Source organism: Arabidopsis lyrata (genome assembly GCF_000004255.2).
Source record: "Arabidopsis lyrata subsp. lyrata unplaced genomic scaffold ARALYscaffold_1, whole genome shotgun sequence".
Taxonomy (NCBI): Eukaryota; Viridiplantae; Streptophyta; class Magnoliopsida; order Brassicales; family Brassicaceae; genus Arabidopsis; species Arabidopsis lyrata.
This window is the reverse complement of record NW_003302555.1, coordinates 22,599,074-22,621,784: the sequence shown is the minus strand read 5'-3', so window position 1 is coordinate 22,621,784 and position 22,711 is coordinate 22,599,074. Positions and strand designations below refer to the sequence as shown.

At 31.6% G+C, this 22,711-nt stretch overlaps 2 protein-coding genes across 2 annotated transcripts; one reads left to right on the top strand and one right to left on the bottom strand.

Moving 5' to 3' along the window:
* The first annotated feature begins 6,153 nt into the window (after positions 1-6,153).
* On the top strand, positions 6,154-7,322 carry LOC9327350 (RNA-binding protein 12). Its single transcript, XM_002893940.2, has one exon. The coding sequence runs from the start codon at positions 6,358-6,360 to the stop codon at positions 7,036-7,038; it is 681 nt and encodes a 226-aa protein (XP_002893986.1). The 5' UTR covers positions 6,154-6,357; the 3' UTR covers positions 7,039-7,322.
* Positions 7,323-18,889: 11,567 nt separating this feature from the next.
* Positions 18,890-22,054, bottom strand: LOC9330047 (myrosinase 4). Its single transcript, XM_002891241.2, has 13 exons — positions 21,721-22,054; positions 21,550-21,610; positions 21,373-21,431; positions 21,197-21,272; positions 20,991-21,068; positions 20,817-20,904; positions 20,453-20,696; positions 20,236-20,354; positions 19,889-20,100; positions 19,764-19,795; positions 19,584-19,680; positions 19,377-19,485; positions 18,890-19,279 (listed from the first exon to the last, which is right to left on the bottom strand). Exons 1-13 carry the CDS (start codon positions 21,907-21,909, stop codon positions 19,111-19,113), a joined length of 1,533 nt encoding a protein of 510 aa, XP_002891287.1. The 5' UTR covers positions 21,910-22,054; the 3' UTR covers positions 18,890-19,110.
* Positions 22,055-22,711: the final 657 nt, after the last annotated feature.

The following is a 22,711-nucleotide window of genomic DNA, read 5'->3' as shown; positions in this document are numbered from 1 at the left end:
ACGATCTCTGGGTGTCACGAATCTTTAGTTGATTTTAAACAAAAAAAAAAAAACTTGTAGTTGACTAAATCAAGGCTGTCTTCAATGATTTTCATGCCATGTTCAAAATTTTAATAATAAAAATATTTAATGTGTTCAAATAATTTTTTTTGTCTTTTTAAATTATATGACCAAATATTTAATTTGGTTTTCTTTTTGTCTACTCGAACGTGTTATAAGATATCTCAAGACAAAATTTGATATGATATCGTAAGATATATTTTGTTCCAACTTTTTTTTTTTTGTAGTTGTTAGGACATTTTAAATGACGAAAAATCAGATCCTGATTTTGAGCTTCGTCGTTTTGATTCAAGATTCCTCTACAGAATATATACATGTATAAAGAGAGAGGAAGTGAGTGACCGTATTTTTTCTCTTTTGTTTACGTTGACGATTCCATTTGACACACATACTATACACAATTTTGGTGAGAGACGAATCTTTTTAGTTGACGAAATATGATATGATAAGTAGAATACAAACCAATCACCGCTGTTAACTTTTTCTTTTTGTGTTAGCCTAAACGTTTTAAGTGATGGAATATCTTATATATTTTTATAAATTTCCATATTATTCGTTTTGACATAATTTTTCTGAGTGTACACATGAGTGAGGATATGCATGTTGAGTGTACACATCTTGCATTATTGAGAAAATAAATTAAAATTAAAAATAATAAGAATTTCTTAATATATATAAGGCATGAATTATGGAGAAATTAATGGAACTTGGACGCTAAAGCTACCCAATACATTTTGGCTCGAGTGGGACGAGATAAACTATCAAATTTCTTTTATAGTTTCTCTGATAGATATGTTTAATTTGTTTTCAGTTTGCTTCACAATAATAAAAATGATTTTTAAAAATATATCTAAATTAATTGAGATTTCATATTATTTGAATAATTTTATTTTCTAGCTAAACATGAAATTTAAATTTGGGACCAAATTTAGGAAATCTGGAATCAGAATTCTTTTAGAAACCATATGAAAATGGAAAATATAGGAAGACTGCTATTCTTAAGGAGGGGTTATTGGATCATTGATTTGAATAGAATTAGAAATCCCTATCACATTTGGAAATTCACACATAATCCACTGATTTTAAAATCAAATAATGTGGATTTGAAAATCAAATAAAGTTGATTTTAGAGTCAAATAAAATGGATTTGAAAATCATAGAAAAGAGATTATAAAATTAAAACATGAAATTTTTTATGATAAACAAAATAACCTATCATGTTCTCATCTATGAACTCTGAATTGAATCACTCCACATGTTTGATGTTCTTGTTTCTCTCTACTAATTGTTCTCCACACACATATGGGAAGATATCAAAAAGTCCATAATTAGGAAAAAAAAACAGTTCGTTACGATGCGGTTAAAGTGATTCACCAATTAGGGATGAAAGAAATCTTTGTTAGTATGTCTACTAATGAACGTCATGGTTGGATTAAGCGTAACATTATGGAATGTTAGATTAATTATTTTTTTTGTTTTCTAGTATTATTGGTTTTCTAGAATTTTTCCTCTAGTCTTGTTTGGTTTCGAAAACCTTCCTTTGTTTTCTAGTATTTTTGATTTTTATTATATGATAAAATATACTTTTATATGAAGGTGTTTCATGATCTTTTATATTAACAGTTTTTTTTTGTGATCGATATGTTTGAAAGTATTATACGAATATGTTTCATGATTTTTGTATTAGCAGTTTTTTTTTTCTTTTTGATATTCAAAACATTATGGAAAATAAAAACTACTAATATTTTTTTTTTTTCAAATCCACCCAAATAACTAGGTGGAACCCAAGGATTTCAATATCTCTATTTATAACTAAAACAAATTTTCAAATCCATTCAAATCCAATATGAAATCAAATCCATACTCAAATCTTCAATATTGAATAAGGGGTGATTTTAACTAGTATTTGTAAATCATAGAACCAATAACACATGATTTTTATAAAGATTTTAAAATCAATGATTGAATAACACATGATTTTAGTTAGATTTCCAATTCCATTCAAATCAATGATCCAATAAACCCCCCTAAAACAGATTTTCAAATCCATTCAAATCCAATATGAAATCAAATCCATACTCAAATCTTCAATATTGAATAAGGGGTGATTGTAACTAGTATTTGTAAATCATAGAACCAATAACACATAATTTTTATAAAGATTTTAAAATCAATGATTGAATAACACATGATTTTAGTTAGATTTCCAATTCCAGTCAAATCAATGATCCAATAAACCCCCCTTAATATATCGGGAACCAAAATATTTAGCAACCTAATTATCCTTTGAAATCAAGAGTATGCTAATTTTTTGCAGAATGCCAAACATGTCTTCTAAGTTCTAAATCATATTACAACATATTTGCTTATAAGTCAATTGCATAAAATATATATATACAGTTTTTACTATTTCAAAATTTTATTAGTTAAATAAGTTTTACTTTACTTTTTCATAAAATTGGTATTATTATAGAGAAATTGTTAAAAATGCCCCTTTTTCAATACTCCTTTTCAAAAATGCCCCCTTTGAAAGTCCATTTTTAAGTTTGCCCTCTTTTAATTTTTAATGACCATTTTACCCTTATTTGAAACAAAATTAGGTCCACAAAATACAAAATATTTTTTGGCGGGAAAAGTGATCCCGCAATTTTCCCGCCAAAACACTTGTAAAAATCTTTAAAATACCTTGTAAAATTTTCCCATAAAAATTTTTCCGCCAAAAAATTTTTTAGCGGGAAAATTTTTTTTGCGGGAAAAGTGATTCCGCAATTTTTTTGGCGGGAAAAATTTACAAGGTATTTTAAAGGTTTTTACAGAGCATTTACAAGTGTTTTGTAAGGTTTTACAATGTATTTTAAAAGGTTTTACAAGGTACTTATAAGGTTTTATAAGGTATTTATAACTTGTAAAAAACCTTATAAAAAACTTGTAAAACCTTATAACTTGTAAAATCTTATAAAATAGCTCGTAAAATCTTATAATATCTTATAAATACCTTATAAATACGTTGTAAAACCTTTTAAAATACATTGTAAAACCTTATAAATACCCTGTAAAAAACCTTGTAAATTTTTCCCGCCAAAAAAATTGCGGAATCACTTTTCCCGCAAAAAAAATTATTGGCGGGAAAAAATTTTACGGAAAAATTTTACAAGGTATTTTAAAGTTTTTACAAGTGTTTTGGCGGGAAAAATTGCGGGATCACTTTTCCCGCCAAAAAATATTTCGTATTTTGTGGACCTAATTTTATTATATTTCCTTATATATTTGTGATATCTTTTATTAAAAGAAAGGTAATTTAGTCATTTTGTACATAAAAAAGTGTTTTTGTAAAAATGCACAGTCAAAAGGGGTATTTTTGAAAAAAAGTATTGAAAAAGGGGCATTTTTGTGAGTCTCCCATTATTATAACACTTAGAAATATTTTCTCAACCACACTTTCAAGATGCTTTTCCAAATTAAAAATTTTCATTATTCCTAGAAACACTACAAAAATAGGGGTGATTAACGTCAGTTTTATTGTGTCAAAAATTTAACTGACGCAAATTCGAATTAATTAATAATAAGTGACACTAATTTGGCAGTTCAATATCATTTCTAATAAGTGATGTAAATAGCACCTGATTTATGACGTTTGTTTGAAATTGATGCTAAATAATCTAAATTTGCATCACTTTTAACAAGCAACACTAATAATTCGTATTTGTAACAGTAATATGACTGATGCTTTTGCAAATTGTTTCGTATTTTTAATAAAAAATTTTTTGCATCAATAACAAGTAATACTAATTTAATGAAGAGCAAAGAGAAGCCTCTTATTGCTGGCAGATGTTAATTGGGTTGTTCATAGGCAATGGAAGAAGGACATGAAAATCGGAACGTGGGCAACTCCGGTACTTAGGATTACAAGATCTGGTTATATTAAGTTCATTAGCTATATTTCTTTGTGGATTATGTGTTTGCTTTCTTTAAACAGTGATATCTACATTTTGTTACATTCAACTAGGTTTTATATTTGATGCATTTTTATTTTATCACGTATTTAATAGATTTGATATATTATTTATAAAAGAACAAAGTTTATTATAAAATAAAAAAAAAGAATTATTACTTCGATTGTAGAAGTGATGCATAACCATTAACGATGACTATATAAAGTGATGCAACAACAATTTGTTAGAATCAATTACAATAAATGATATAAATATTTTTTATCATTTTTTTATAAACGTCACAAAATTTAATATCAGCTATGATAAACTGATACAATTTATTTCATCGTTTATACTAACTGATGTCACTATTAATATCACATATTTTAAATGATACAAATTTACCATCTCTTGTGAAAGCTGACGCAAATTATTTACATCAATTATTAAAAATGTTAGTAATATTTACATCGGTTATTGTAGTCGTCGCAATATTTACATCATTTCTTATAACTGACGTATTGTAGTATCATTCGTTATAATTGATTGAAATGTTGCTATCGGTTGCTATAATCGATGCATTAATTTGCATCGCCACTTTTGATATCAATTATATAAGTGATGGTAACTCATTTGTATCATTCGATAACTGATGTAAGTATAGAAAATAAGTGATGCTATCCACATGTTTTTTTTTTAAAGTTTAAACTTTTATAGCAAAATACTATTAATGTTCCTAAAAATGCATAACACTTTCACATCACTCAATACTTTTTTCATATCAAACACACAATGAGCAGACACTCTCATCTCCTTTAAAAACTCTTCCTCCATGTATACTACTCTATGTGTACAATTAACAAGAGTACGTAAATTATTAGGGGCTTCGATTTAATTGGATTAAATACATATAAAATTTAAAAATGCGGTGCAGATATCATCCATACATACTTTGTTCTTCCAGCCACTAAAAAATTATGCGTTAAAAGTTAACAAATTATAATAAGTTAGGCATCAAGGACTGCATCGATCTTCACCTTTTCCACATCGATCATCTTGAAAACTTTGCGGCTTTGATCATTGAGTACTCACCGGAAACTGACAGCTCCAATGGGCAATAAAGTATGATCCTTTTGCTAAGTGTGTATAATATGGAGAGAAGGGAGAACTGGCTTCACCTTTAGGACATCAGTTCCTTCAGCTTTGTCTTCTCATGCTTTGATCGATGAGTCTCTTGGATTTTCTAGGTCCATCTGATCACTTTTGTTCACCCACCATTTGACAACAACAAAAAATTAAAACATGCTAAGAATCTTGAATGTTTAATGAGCCTAATTGCTTAATGTTCTAAGAAAAAATCGTTCAAAATGGGCCTAATCGCTTAATGGTCTAGCTTGATGAAGTGAATCTCGAATAGTTATGCTCATGTCTTTTAAATTTTTTTGGCATGAGCATGCATGTTAGCGTCATTTGTCATTTTAGGTTAAGCTCATTGTAATGATAGTTACACTCTTATCCAAAAAAGATGCTAAGAAATCTTTATATACAAAAAACATGATTATTCATTTGTGTTGGCAGTGTTTTAATTGTTTCAAAGGCCAATTTATTATTTTCTGCTCACATACGTTTACATGTATTTCTTTTTTGTAAAAACTTTTTCATTTTTAAAACTAATTTTTTTGGGTATCTAATTTTGTAGAGTGTCAACACAAATGTTAAATGCAAATGAAGTTTTTGTTTTCTTCGTGGCGTGTGCGTGTTGTCAACTTGTCATTTAATATATAAATATTATTCAAAATACTAGATATTTTGGTTTCACTCCGAGTTATCAATACAATTCATCATACATTTGTTCTTTGCAAATTTTCTATTTGCATGGCTCTTAGGACGAAGATGTAAACCTACTCCCCCAAATCTAATTTAGGAAATTTGTGTGCCTCATCATCTTGCATCATTATTGTTTTCATATGAACGTTGAGAAAAATAACCCATATATATGTAAAACATGTAACAATCGATGTAAAAACAATATTGGCAGCTTGACATATCACATTATTTCCGTGACCCTGATATCTAGTAAAACGTAAACGACGTGATTTGGGAAAAATGTTTTATAACTTATCTTCTAATGAGATAACAGTTGCGAAAACTGATTTTAAATAGATAGATAGATGTTTTATATGCTCTCGTATGAGCATCTATGAAATTTGATCTTTCATATTTTTAAAAGATTAGTGTAAAATAAAAGAATAATAATAAATGAAATCACCTCGAGCTCTATATAAACGAGTCCAGCCTTACAAAATTATATCCGTGCACAAATAAGTTCATTTACACTGACTAATCTATAATTTTTGCACTAATCATGAGGAGCTTCATTTTAACCTCAACACTCTTTGTAGCTCTGCTATGCTTTGTCTCTCTCCCGATTTCAACCGTTGGTTTTCGAAAGATACCGTGGCCTAAGCCATCAGAACTAGTGGCAAGCCACGGCAAAGTCTCTGGCCGCCTAAGAGACTCTAAGATTGGTTCGGCTACCTCTTCCGTATCAGACTCTAACGCACCTCTATCACCCCCAAGATTGCTACCGGGATTTCCCAACATCCCGTGGCTTCCTAACATCCCGGGAATTCCCATCATCCCAATCCCGGAAATACCAAACATTCCAAGGATTCCTAACATTCCGGAAATACCAAACATCCCAGGGCTTCCTAACATTCCGGGCCTCCCTAACCTCCCAGGATTTCCTAACCTCCCTAGACTTCCGGGACTTCCTCCTTTACCGCGGGTCCAATCGGAAGTTGTATCGAAATCGGCTAAAGTGGAGAAGTGCTTGACGAAAGATGGATCAAAGACCTCAGAGAAATGCTTTTCACAAATATTGTCTAGCTCGGCAAAGAAAGATATCGCATTGGACAAGGAGTGCTGTGAGATTGTTGTGAATATGGACAAGAAATGCAATAGGCACGTTCACATGTTGTTCAAGAGCCCATTCATTGTTCCTCTTCTTCGATACTCGTGTCACATCAAGCACACCAAAGTCTAAGCGAGTCCCTCCAATGGATATTTAGTTATATATGTTTGCCGTATAGAGTATGCGTCATTTCCATAGTTTCCTGTCGTGATAATCTCATGGACTTATTGTTGGAGTATTTACTACTCTTAACTCATCTCTTAGAATTCTACACATCATCTCTTAGAATTCTACACATTTATCTCTTGCTTTGACCATCTCTATGTCTCTTCGATTCTCTCTATGTATTGTGTATATATATATATCTGTAATCCTTCTGTTTCAATCAATAAAATAAGAGATTCTCTTCTATTCTACATGATGTGTAGAATTCTAAGAGATGAGTCAAGAGTAGTAAATACTCTAACACTTATATATTATTACTTCTCTTCGTTGAGTGATAGGGGGCACTTGAACAAAATAACTGAATTGAAACTGAAAAAATTCAATTGTCGCTATAAATTATAGATTGTGAAGTGAAATTGTAAACAATTTTATGTGTTTTCATTTATTTAACTTCATTTCTATCTTCTATTTTTTGCTCAACAATATGATTTTAACTTCAATCTAAAAAAAAAAAGAAAGCCCTATAATTTCTTATTTATAATCGTTCTAGATTTTATGGGAATGCAATAGAATTTTTGTTTTTGAAAGATATGGGTAAAGCACCTGAATTCTTTTACCAAGTGAAACAATTTTTTTTTTTATATCCTTCAAAGATGTGATGATAACGTGATGGAAGCCAAGGTGAAGCACAAGAGGACCACAAATTTTTTTAATCAAGAACTAGAATCATTCTCTCCTAGAAGTTGATAGAGAAAGAAGAGGAGACTATCAAGAAGCTCGACGATGCTTTGAAGCAAGTTGCAAATGGAAACCATCTCAAATCATCAAGTGTTGAAACCCAAGAAGGAAATGGAACAACAATAAACTTAGCGACATTATATTTGAGAAAGAATCAAATTTAGTTTCTAGATATGTTGAGATGATTTAGGTAAAACATTAATAGAAGAAAAAAAAAAAAAAAGGTAAAACATTAATTTGAAATCTCAAATTAATGTTGCAATCTTCCGCTAGTTCAAGATGAAGATGATATAAAAGATGAAGTCGAATTCAAAATTCTTGTGAAGAACTAATGCATTTGCAATGACCGACTAGAGAAAGGAGAAGTGCTAGTTCGGGTGAATGTATAGCATTTCTTCAGGAACATAAGGAAAATCAAACCTTAATGCAAGATGATCCTTTCAACTTTCTTTATACAATGTGGGGAAAACGGTCTATTTCCCCACGAGAAGTATCACATCATAACAGATAGAGCCCGTACTTTGATCCCGATCCATATATCCATAAAATGGAAGTTCTATTCCTATTTCTCCTCGAATCAAAAGTCTTTAATCTAATTGTCCACATACCTTGATTTGATCGGTTTGCAACTGTACCGATAGAAAACCACCTAAACCTGATACTAAACCGAAACTAAATCCGACCCGACTGAAAACCTGACCCAATGTGAACAGTTTTTTTTTTTTTTGGCAACAGCTTTCTTCTTTACATTGGCCAAATACTTGAAAATCTCTACCTATCTAATGACACGATCATGACTTTGACAAATTCTTCATAGTGAATCTGACCATCACCATCAACATCGGCTTCTCGAATCATCTCATCAGCTTCCTCATCATATAGCTTCTCCCCGAGATTTGTCATCACATGTCGAAGCTCTGCTGTAGATATGAAACCAGTCTAGTCTTTATCAAACACCCTAAAAACACTCATCTTCTTCTTCTTCTTCTTCTTCTTAATCACTCTTCTTCTTCTTCTTCAAATTTCAAATACTTGAAATTTGATCTCCGTTCTCTTCTCTCATCATCATTGCTTGAACACATCCTTAAAAAATTGAAACCAACCAAATCTCTAATAAACAACAACAAATCCCCAAAATCTAACACCTCTCATAAAATTCTCAATCCAACTAGTTCTCAAACTCAATTTCCTAAATTTTCAATCCGAAATTTGTATCTGATATATTTAATTCACAACCATGATAATTGGGGAAACGGGTAAAAAATAATCACAAGGCCTCGCGAATCGATCAAGACAACCCGACATGAGGAATCAAAGATCTCCACGAGATTATCCATTGTGAGAATTTGATCCTCTCAACTTTGACCTGAACACTCAAGCAAATCCCCATGATTGATTAGTTTCATAGAGAGACCCAAATTAGTACGACTTCAATCAGATGTTTGTGGAAGGAGATCCTTTTTCATGGCGATTCTAGCAATCATTCATCTCGGCGTCATGTACGTTGGTCCCGTTTTGAAGTAGAGATTTTCATTTAAATGTGTGAATCAATCACACCAAATCCGATTAGATCTGCAAATTCTCTACAAAATCAAAGTCTGAATCTAAAATTCATTTACAAATGACAAATCAATTGATCCGTAGCAAGAAGCAAATTGGGTGAAGAAGAAGTTGGGTCGGGTGGGTTGTAATTGGGTCTGGGTCAATTGTTATCTGGTATAAATTCGGTTTAGTATCATATTTAGGTGGTTAACGTTTGTTGATATATAGTAAACCCACCCAAACCAAAGACTATGGGTATTTAGATCTCGAACTATTTACTCGGGGATATGTAGTTATAGAACTTTTGATTCGGGGAGAAATAGGAATATAACTTCCATTTTATGGATATATGGATCGGGATCAAAATATGGGATCTATCTGTTATAATGCGATACTTCTCGTGGAGAAATAGACCGTTTTTCCTACAATGTGTTATCATATTTCAGAAGAAGAGTACCCAATACTAGACAATAAAGTTTGGGAACATTTCCACCCAAAAAAAACTTTGGTGGGTGAATATGGATATTTAAGACTAAAAAGGATTCAAGCAAAAATGTGGAGAGATTTGAGGCTCGCCTAATGGCTGAAAATTGTACTCATAAATGAAGGATCAACGACAAAGAAATAAGCCACCGATTTGAGCTTAGTTTTGACATGTACTCAAACTTATAATTCTTGATATTAAATTCACTTAGATTAATATTGCTTACATAAAGCTTGTGACATTTTACCATTTTTTATATCTGCTTTGTTTTCATAAATTAATTAAAAAGATAGATTTTAAATATTAAGATTTGTCTATTAATTTTCTTTTCAATTATTTTTCTTTTATAGAAGAACTTATAGTTTTATTTCTTAATATAAAATATAAATTATAAATGGTATTAACAATCTATATATAATAGCAATCTCAATAAATACTTTGCACCTTTGAACGGTTGCATTTTTTTATCGCAACTTTTTGTTTAAATATTTATGGTTATTTTTTTGTTGTGTTTTTTTATCGCATCTTTTTATTGAAATATTTACGGGTTTTTTCACGGTTGTGTCTTTTTATCGCATCTCTTCGTTAACATATTTACGGTTTTTTTTATAGTTATATTTGTTCAATTACAATCGTATCATTTCAGTTTACGGTTGTGTCTTCATAGTTGCATCTATTCATTTAAAGTTACGTCTAATAATATATAGATTTAAATTTTGGTTTTTTAACAAAAAAAAATATATTTTACGGTTGTTTTTTTTTCAAAAAGTTGCAATATGAATAAATATTTTCTACGGTTGCATTTTTTTATCGTAACACCTCATAAGCAATTGGATTGTTTAGTTGAACCATTGCAACATTTACTTTATTTAATGAACAATTTTAAATTTTGATTAATTTTATAAATTCTTAAAATATTTAATTTTTTTAAAAATAAAAATATATATTTTACGGTTGATTTTTTCTTTTAGAAAATTATGATCCGAATAAATATCTTCTATGGTTGCATTTTTTTATCCTAACTTTTCGTAAACGGTTGCAACGGTTTAGTTGAACCACTGCAACATTTAGTTTATTTCACGAACAAATGCAACTCTTGTTTTATTTTATAAACCGTTATAACATTAAATTATCTACAATCACGTCTTTCGGTGTAACTTTTTATAAACTATTATTTCAATTTTAGTTATTAAAATGTATTTAAATAAAATTGTAACTGTTTAATTGAACCGTTGCGACATTTGGTTTATTTGACAAATCATTGCAACTTTTGGTTTTATTTTATGAACCGTTGTAATCTTTAGTTTATTTGACGAACCGTTGCAACATTTGGTTTTTGTTTGACAAACGATTGCAATTTTTACTATATATGATATCTACGGTCGCGTCTTTTGGTAGAATTTATTTTATAAGAATTTTAAATTTTATGAAATTGGCTGGAGGTTTAAGTTCCGTGTCCCTTCTCATTTAGCTAACATTACGATCGTTTATATTATTTGTGAATGCAGCAACTGTTGTGCAAACTTGATAAACCTTAAAGACTTGAGGCCCAAGATTAAACTAAATAAGTCGGTTTAGTTAATAGATTTGGGATAAGATTTAGCTAGGTTAGGAGTTATCAAATCCTAGTGTGTTTAGGACTTTTGGTTTTGTATAAATAGAGGTACCTAGATTGTGGTAACCCTATGAGTTGTTTTGAGATTAAGAGAGATTGTGTAACCTTTGTTTTGAGTAAGTTTCAAAGGTAATAAGAAGAGTTGTTCTTATAAACACAAAGTCTTGATCATTAGGTTTTGATCCTTAGTTCTTAATTCAATATTTGGTATCAGAGCCATACTCTTGGATTGAGTAACCTAGGATCTAAAAGAAAGCTTTACACGCTACGAACAGAGTTCGTTAAAGGTAAAGCATGGCTGATATAATCCCGGTTCCAGCTAGGAACAAGGAGACTAGTTCTTCTATACAGTGCCCGATGCTTAGCACATCAAACTACACTGCATGGAACATGCGAATGAGAGGAGTACTTAGGGTTCATAAGGTTTGGGATACAATAGAACCAGGAAACGACGATGTAGAAAAGAATGATTTAGCTAAGGTTCTCTTGTTTCAATCTATACCAGAAGCAATGATTCTTCGAGTGGGAGATTATGAAACTGCAAAAGAAGTCTGGAATGCGATCAAAACAAGAAACCTAGGTGCTGAAAGGGTAAAAGAAGCTAGATTACAAACTCTAATGGCTGAATTCGATAAACTAAAGATGAAAGAAACAGAGACAATAGAAGAATTTGCCGGAAAACTTTCTGAAATATCAACAAAAGCAGTTACATTAGGGGAAAGCATTGAGGAACCTAAACTTGTCAAGAAGTTTCTTAAAAGTGTACCTCGTAAGAAATACATTCACATAGTTGCTTCTCTTGAACAAGTACTTGATTTAAAGACAACAAGTTTTGAAGAAATAGTCGGAAGACTAAAAGTATATGAAGACAGAGTATGTGATGAAGAAGATCAACATGATGATCAAGGAAAGCTCATGTATGCTAACTCAGAATCACAAACCTATCAAGAAAACTATGGTTCAGGAAGAGGCCGAGGATCTAGTTTCAGAGGCAGAGGCAGAGGACGATTTGGTGCTCAACAGAATGGTTCTGTTAGACAAGGAAAAGATAAAACTAAAGTCATATGTTACAGATGTGACAAGAGTGGACACTATGCTTCAAATTGCCCTGATAGACTACTAAAACTCCAAGAAACACTGGAGAATGATGAAGACGAAACTCAAGAAGCTGATAGACTAATGATGCATGAAATAGTCTACTTAAACGAAAAAAATGTAAAGCCAGACAAATTTGAGATTCAGAAGGATGGTGACAATATCTGGTATTTAGATAATGGTGCAAGCAACCACATGACAGGAAACAAAGACTATTTTTCTAAACTTGATGAAACAATCACAGGAAAAGTGAGATTTGGAGATGATTCATGCATAGATATTAAAGGAAAAGGATCAATTCTCTTTGTAAGCAAGGATGGTGAAAGAAAGGTACTTGCAGATGTGTACTATATACCTAATCTAAGAAGCAGTATCATAAGTCTCGGACAGGCCACAGAAGCAGGCTGTGATATTAGGATGAAAGATGAGCAACTAACAATACATGACCAACAAGGTAGACTACTTGTAAATGCTAAGAGATCAAAGAACAGACTGTACAAGGTTCTTATGAAAGTTGAACCAACAAAATGTTTACAAATAGAAGAAGTTAGTGACTCAGCAAAGTGGCATGCAAGATTAGGACACATAGGGTTAGATACTATGAAGTCTATGATAAGTAAAGAGTTAGTCATTGGTTTACCTAGTATAACAGTTGAAAAGGAAACATGTTCTTCATGTTTACTAGGAAAACAAGTAAGACAAAGTTTTCCTCAGGCTACATCATACAGAGCTTCACACATATTGGAACTCATACATGGAGACTTGTGTGGACCGATTACACCTTCCACAGCCGCACAAAACAAGTATATCTTTGTGCTAATAGATGATTACTCCAGATATATGTGGTCATTGCTTCTGAAGGAGAAAAGTGAAGCATTTGAAAAGTTTAAAAAATTCAAAGTTCTAATCGAGCAGGACACTGGAACAAAAATAAAGACTTTCAGAACTGATAGAGGTGGAGAATTTACCTCTCATGAATTTCAAAGTTTCTGTGATAATTCAGGTATTCAGAGACATTTAACAGCTCCATACTCACCACAACAGAATGGTGTAGTAGAAAGAAGGAATAGAACTTTACTTGAGATGACTAGGAGCATTCTAAAGCATATGAAAATGCCAAATCATCTATGGGGAGAGGCAGTGAGACATGCTACTTACCTCATAAACAGAGTGGCAACAAGAACTTTAAAGGATAAAACTCCATATGAAGCATTTAAAGGAAAGAAACCAAACATCATACATTTGAAAGTATTCGGATGTATTTGTTATGCAAAGACTGAAACACAGCACTTGAAGAAACTTGATGACCGATCAAAAGCCTTAGTCCATCTTGGAACAGAACCCGGATCCAAAGCATATAGATTGTTGGATCCAGCAAAAAGAAGAATTATGGTAAGTAGAGACGTAGTCTTTGATGAGAAAAGAAGTTGGAATTGGAATCATTCAGGAAAAGATGAGAGTGATAATGTTCCTGGAATGTTCAAACTCAGACTTGGAGAATACGGAAATCATGGTCTAAGAGAAGAAGCTTCAGAAACAGAAAACAGAACAGAAGAAACAGGAGAAGAAGAAAATGAAAATACTAATGAAGCCTTGGATAATGAGAATGACTTCTCTGAAAATACTTCAGAAACATCTTTAGAAGAAACTGAAAACCAAGAACAGGCCCCAATGCAACCACCCCTAAGACGATCTGAGAGACAGAGCCATAAACCAGGGTATCTAAATGACTATGTACTCTTAGCTGAAGCTGAATATGAAATAATTGAGCATCTCTTGCTAACATTAAATGAAGAACCATGGGATTATAAAGAAGCAAAGGAGTTAAAAGAATGGAGAGATGCTTGTGATGAAGAAATCAGTTCAATAAACAAGAACAAAACTTGGAGTCTAGTAGATCTTCCAAAGGGAGCAAAAGCAATTGGTCTGAAATGGGTTTTTAAAATAAAACGCAACTCTGATGGAAGCATAAACAAATACAAGGCACGTCTTGTGGCAAAAGGATATGTTCAAAGGTATGGAGTTGATTTTGAAGAAGTGTTTGCACCAGTAGCACGCATTGAGACTATTAGGTTTATCCTCGCTTTAGCTGCGTCAAATGGATGGGAGGTTCATCACTTAGATGTAAAGACTGCATTTCTCCATGGAGAGTTAAAAGAAGTTGTGTTTGTTGTGCAGCCAGAGGGATTTGAGATAAAAGGGAGTGAAACCAAGGTTTACAAATTACATAAGGCCCTATATGGTTTAAAACAAGCTCCGAGAGCTTGGAACAATAAGCTAAACTCTATTCTTAAGGAATTGAAGTTTATCAAATGTTCTAAAGAACCATCCTTATACCATAAACAGGATAAAGATCATCTTCTCATTGTTGTTGTGTATGTAGATGATCTGTTAATCACGGGTTCAAACTTGGATGTGATACTTGAGTTTAAAAGGGGCATGGCAACAAAGTTTGAAATGAGCGATTTGGGAAAATTGACCTATTATCTAGGTATAGAAGTACATCAACATGCAGGAGGCATTACTCTGAAACAAGAGAGGTATGCATCTAAGATACTAAGTGAAACCAGAATGGAAGGATGTAATGCGGTTCACTCACCAATGAATGCAAATCTGAAACTGAGCAAGGCATCAGAGGAAAAAAATATTGATGAAACAGAGTATAGGAGAAGTATTGGATGTTTGAGATACTTGCTACATACTAGGCCAGATCTCTCCTTTTGTGTTGGTGTATTAAGCAGATACATGCATGAGCCCAAAGAATCTCATGGTACAGCACTCAAGCAAATTCTCAGATATTTGAAAGGAACAACAGGTTATGGTTTAACATTTGCTAGAAAGACAGAACCTAAACCTGAAACAAGACTCCTAGGCTATAGTGATAGCAGTCATAATGTAGATGAGGACGATGGTAGAAGTACTACAGGCCACATTTTCTATCTACATAATTGTCCCATTACATGGTGTACGCAGAAACAGAACACAGTAGCCTTATCATCTTGCGAAGCAGAGTTCATGGCTGCAACAGAAGCAGCAAAACAGGCGATATGGTTGCAGGATCTTCTGAGTGAGGTTATGGGAGAAACATGTGACAAGGTGTTACTCCGGATAGATAACAAATCCGCTATAGCACTTGCCAAGAATCCTGTGTTTCACGGCAGAAGTAAACATATTCATAAAAGGTATCATTTTATTAGGGAATGTGTTGAGAATGATCAAGTTGAGCTAGAACATGTTCCCGGGGATGCACAAAAGGCAGACATTTTGACTAAGGCATTGGGACGGATTAAGTTCAAAGAAATGAGGGAACTTATAGGTGTTCATGATGTGAAGATTGGAGATATCAAGTTTGAAGGGGAGAATGTTGTGCAAACTTGATAAACCTTAAAGACTTGAGGCCCAAGATTAAACTAAATAAGTCGGTTTAGTTAATAGATTTGGGATAAGATTTAGCTAGGTTAGGAGTTATCAAATCCTAGTGTGTTTAGGACTTTTGGTTTTGTATAAATAGAGGTACCTAGATTGTGGTAACCCTATGAGTTGTTTTGAGATTAAGAGAGATTGTGTAACCTTTGTTTTGAGTAAGTTTCAAAGGTAATAAGAAGAGTTGTTCTTATAAACACAAAGTCTTGATCATTAGGTTTTGATCCTTAGTTCTTAATTCAATAGCAACCTACGTTCCATAAGCAAAACATGACTTGTCTCATTGATAATTATCAAATATATATATACTAGATCATGACCCGCACATACGTGCGAGATTTCATATTTTAAAAAATTTCTAACAAATTTTAATTCAGTATAAATTATTTTGTTGTTTATAACTTTTTATGATATATATTTTAGTGTATTAGATCTGGATCCACATACGTGTAGAGATATTTTTATAGAAATTTTTATATAGATTTTAAAAATATAAAATATTTTGTTGTGTTAGTGAACTTCGTAATAGTATAAATATTATAAAGTTAGAGTAATGAACAAAATTCAGTTGCGTTAATGCATAATTATATTTTAAGATCCGGACTAATTTAGTTGTAAAAGTTAAATGGTGTTACATTTTTATTTTCTTAACTAATCAAAACAGTTCTAACAGTTTGATTACATATGTTAAATAGGATATGACTTCGGTTTTAGTTTGGGTTATTTCATGTATATTAGCTAGGCGTAACTATTTTGTAACATAAAAATATCCCGTCCGGTATATGTCATAAATTCTTTGTCCCATAATCTGTCACGTATACGTAAAATAAAAATATTATGGTCCCATATCTGTCATAAATAGAGTATGTGTAACTGAAAACGTATATACAGGGTTACGTAGGTTACGTATGTAAACAAATTTATTTTATACAGTGCTCATAACCCGAACTCATGCCAGTTGGGTATTTAGTTTGATTTTTAATATATGTTCCCCTCTCATCTCGTCTCGTAATTTCTATTTCCATTTTATTCCATTAAAATCATATTCCAAATTCTTGTTTACTTACTTTTAAATACCATACAATATTACAATATATATTGTGAGTTTTGCGGATTAATATGTATACTGTTAAAGTTATAAATATATTTAAACAAATTTATTAATGTTTCTAGCTAAATTTTGCATATTTTTCTTTTCATTGTTTAATCATAATTAATTCGATTTTTGGGACTAAAATTAAAATTTGAGATACATCTATAAAAGGGATATGTTATTGCTGCATAATTTGTTTTGAATGCAAAATATATAATTAGTTCACATTATTTCGAAAACTGTGTGCAATATATTATAGATTTGTTTAAGGAAGATCCGGTTGAGAAGAAAAAACAAAAAAACAAAATATTTCGAAATTAATATGTACAATCTTTTGTTTAGATATTTCCGAAACTTGCTCTAAACGGAGGCCATAACGATAATTACTTTAAATTTATCATTATTTGAGTTTATTTCATAGTAAATATAAATATTTGTTAATATCTAATATCGTTTTTTTAGAAATTGTGAAATAAAATTTTGTTTTACATTTCAAAATTTGTGAAAATATTATAACAAAACTGAGTCTTAAATATCTGTATTTAATTTTTTTACGAAATTTCAAATTCAATATTAAAATCCTCCATTGATAAAACTTTTTAAACGATAGTGTTTTTATTTTGAATTAAAATGGTATTATTTTTCTTTTTATTTTTGATATAGAATAGTTTATTTGGATTGGTTTAGATAAAATTTTAGTTGGATATCAAATCTTATTTTTTCAATTCTCATTGGTTAACAACTTTTTAGAAAAAAAATTAAATTTTCGTCCATAATTAATATGAGAGAGAAAGTGAGTTTAATTTTTTAGAAACTAATAATTACTTTAAAGAATTTTCCTATTTTTATTTAAATATATTATTTTGTGATTAATATTGTATCTTTAATGAATTTATTTAACAACAAAAAACAATGGCATTTTTGTAAAACTTTACACTTTATAAGGTTATTTATGATTGAGTGCTTCCCAATTAATTATGAAATTTAAACCCTATCTTTAAGGTAAAACATGAGCATATAATTTTTTTTATATATTCTATGTGTGTTAGTACTAATTTAGAGAAAACTAAATTTTTGGTAAACCAAACTAAATAATAATCTTGGGAAGAGTTTGTAAAAGCATATATTTTCCTCTCTTGATTGATATTCTCGAAGTTTACAAAGATTTGGGATTGTTTTTTTCTTTCTAAATGGTAAAAAATATTGAAGATTTCTTTTAGGTAAATTTCTAAGTTGTTATTGACAAGATGATGGCGACATAGTCGTGGGTAAAAATTTTGGAGAGTAATTAAACATCAAAATTATAATTTCCGTGTACAATTGATTGCGGAGACTGATGCAATCAAGTTTTAACTCAATATGCTAGTCCGTAAGAGCACAATTATATCCAAGGGTATCGAATTCACAAGAATCAAGGTCACACTTTTAGTAGTTTTTGAGAACTGAATTTAACCAAGACGTACCGATTTTTGGTGTCTTTTGTATTAATCACACTAATGAAAGTAGATGGCAATATAAGGCAATTAAGGAAGCCCGACACCTGAAGAGAGTAAATAGAATTGAAAACATTGGACATTAGGATTGTTCGCTGCGGTTCATCGCCGTAGAAATGTTTTTCAAAATTGTTATAGCTAGGGCTCATATCACATGATTAAGACTAATATATTCTTTCAAATAATGATTTCTTAGGTTTAAATTATAACACGTTAAAATTTTTGATTATTACACAGTTACACCTTGGCTTAGAGCTTTTGTTATTCATACATGTCGATGGTGTCAAACTGTAAAACGTTGAAAGATTTTTGAGATGTTATACTTAGCAACAGTATAGAACAAGAACAATACAAACTTCATATACATTTTTATTTATTTATGAACTGACCCCGAATTAAGATCCGATTATCACAACATTATTAACAACATACACACAACACATAAGGTTTAGGTAGTCTTAAAATAATAATAATAATACATACAGTACAATTGTTATTACATTTGAGGTTTGGATATATATCAAACCGGAGAGTGTAACCATTTTCCATTTTCCACTTATTTTGCGAGGAACCTAGAGAACCATTTTCCAGAAGCTTTTTCTTTTCGATCAGAAGGATTAGTGAAGTTGACCCAATTCATACCAAACCGGAGAGTGTAACCATTTCCGAATTCGTAATTGTCCATCAATGACCATGCAAAATATCCTGCTACGTTGCATCCATCCCTATAATAAATTTTTCGAAAAGTAGTTTTGGTGTATTAACATTTATAATTGTCCGAAGAAAGTATATAAAATAAATAAAACAGGAATTATAACTCACTTCATGGCGCATTTGAGACAAGAGAGATGGCTGCAATGGTTTTGAATTCGTCCATTATCGGCAAGAGCAGTTGCAAGCGTTACGTTTCCAAGATCAAGATCAGCAACTCCTGAAATTTTAACATAAGATTTATAATAAACACATATCTAGATCGATTTTTCATTGGTTAAACATATCTAAATGCAACATAAAATGATATGTACATACCGTTTTCGGTGATGTAGGTAAGTGGATTTTTGTAGTTGTCTTTGATGTAGTTTAGAATCTGACGGAATCCTGGAGGATAGTAGACGAAGCTAGGAGCCTGTAGAAGAAAGGAAAAATAGAGTCAAATTAGTAATCTTTTAACTATGAAAAGGATTTTTTCAAATTTAAGTCGATACTTGCCACAACACCAATAGGAACTCCATTGCGGTAAACTGAAACGAAATAAAGGAATAATGAGTATGGATATATACTTAAAATATAAAAAAAAATACACACAAAAAAATACGAAAAAAAGTTTTACTTACATCCAAGAGTAACTCGTGGATCGGTTATTGCACTAGGTTGTGTCGGAGCAGGTGCGTCGGTTGCATATTGTGTAACGTAATAGTTCAACCCTAGAAAATCAAGTGATCCTTTAACTAAAGCTGATTCCTCAGGTGTGAATTCTGGCAATCTATCTCCTACCATCTCTCTCATTATCTTTGGATATTTTCCGTACACCAATGGATCCAAGAACCTTAATTCATGTAAGAAAAGATTCATAAATTAGTGTTGCAAATTAAGGTGTGTGCTTTTAACAAAATCTTTCTAACTAAAACTTTCTATATAAATGTGTGTGTGTTTTGAGAATCATTTAAGTGAACATATATACCATCCAACAAAAAAATCAAATGCTCGTTTTGCAGCAGCTTTGTCGAGTTCGCTAAATTCGTTTAGCGGGGCGAACCATCTCCCGATCAAGGTTGTTCCTATCTTACCACCTTGGAATTTCTGCATAAATATTTTTAGGTTATAGACTACAAATATGTACCACATAAAAGTAAAATTGACGCACAAAAAAATTATTAGAGATTTTACAGTATACGTACCTGATATCTTTTTCTGTATAGAGATACAGCTTTCGCATGAGCTAGAAGTTGGTAATGTGCAACTGTATAAGGTTCAACTCCAGAATCTCCTCCAAATTCACAGCCGGTGCACCGTCCTGGTGGATACGATCCATCTCCATAACCTTTGGTTGCAAGAGAGAAAGGCTGATTTAAAGTGATCCAAAATTTGACCCTGTCTCCGAACCTTTGGAATAGAAGCTCAGCGTAGTTTGTGTAATCCTCCCTATTCACGTTCACGTATCGCACATATTAGGCATACACAGATTTGATAGCGATGTTACATAACCTAAAGCAAAGAAAAAGAAAAAAGAGAGTTTTGAATCAAAATCGTTAATGCACTTACACTATACGTGGGCTTAAGAAGCCTCCATATTCGTCTTCTAAAGTCTGGGGAACATCCCAATGAAAAATAGTCACATATGGTTCTATGCCTGTATTCACGTAAGTTAAATGTTTATACGACAAATACAATAAAATAATTTAAAATGTATGATTAAGTACTGAATTTGGAATTTACTATTTGCTTTCAACTCGTTAATGAGATTGTTGTAGTATGTTATCCCATTCTCGTCCACTCCCCCAATCAGTCTTCCCTCTAAGATTAGTATATAAAAATCACAAAATTCGCGGTCATTGAATGTAAAATTTAACTGATTTCTTTTGTTAATAAGATGAATCATGCATGAAGACTAGGAGAAGTGTTTTTCTGGTTTTTGTATTTACTTGGTAAGACCCTTGACCATGCTATCGAGAGTCGGTATGCTTGAACATTCATTCTTTTTAGTAGTTTGACATCATCCTGTTCAAGGTTAAACGAAAGTTGTAAAATTAAATTGAAATTACAAAACTGAAAAAATATCATATCTACACATTCATCAATAGTGATAGCCTCTTCTTACCTTATAAAGATCATACGAATCACAAGCAAGGTCTCCTGAACTGCGATCCGGTACTTTTTCTGTATATAAATAACAAAAATCATGACCATCAATAAATCTTTTTAGCATCTATAGGTACGATTTTCTCATACATCGAAGATCATGGGAATAAATCATATGTTAAATGATGTTTATGACCTGGATATCTATGAGTGAAGTAGTCCCATCCATTAAGTGCTCTATGTGCTGCACCTTCAATCTGGTAGAACAAATTAAGTCATGTTGGATATATATATTGTAAGAAAAAAAATATGAAAAATCCTATATATAGCTATAAAAATCGATCCCCAAAAGCCAAGATATATATACTTGATATGCCGAAGTAGCTGCACCAAAAGTGAAATTTTTGGGAAATCCAGTTCGGTTGAATGCATGAGTATTGTCGCAGTGGAAGGGTTCTTTGGCCTTGCATTCTGGATTGCAGACTTTTTGGCTACTCGAAACGACAAAGAGAACGACAAGAACTGCTAAAGAGTAGTGAGCTTTTGTAATTGCCATGGCTGAGTTTGTATTTTCTTTATTGATGGGCTTATTTTGGTGATGATTAAACGATGAACTTGGAGGGGTTTATATACAAGGGTTTGAGTGCATGGGACTTGCATGGAGATTCAAGTTAACTCGTTACGTTTATTTACATTGCATTTTAATTATTCTGAATTTGATCTCCTCCATGTTCTCCACTTCGATCGCTGTCTTGTTTTCTTGTAAAAAACTACATCTAATTATCAAAACTTGAATTATTCTTAATAAAAAAATAAACACATTGAGTTTTACGGCACCATATTTCTCTTATACATTACCTGCACATGTCTGCGTGAGAATATATGTTCCTTAACCATAATTAATATTCAATTTATTAATTAAAATTTATGTAGAATTTATTTTCTAAGAATTTTAAATTTTATGAAATTGGCTGGAGGTTTAAGTTCCGTGTCCCTTCTCATTTAGCTAACATTATGGTCATTTATATTATTCGTGAATGCAGCAACCTACGTTCCATAAGCAAAACATGACTTGTCTCATTGATAAGTATCGAATATATATATTAACTACTAAATTTAAACCCTATCTTTAAGGTACAACATGAGCATATAATTTTTTTTAGGGTTTTGTGCAAAAAAACCCTCGAAGTAGCCAATTTTTGCAAGAAAACCCTCCATCTCAAATAAATGCAAGTCAATACCGCCATCTCAAAAGTCACCCGCAATATAGCCCTCGCGTGTATCGATGACGTGGCAGCCGTTAACTCCGTCAGTGGGTTTGTGCAAAAAAACCCTCGAAGTAGCCAAATTGCAAAAAA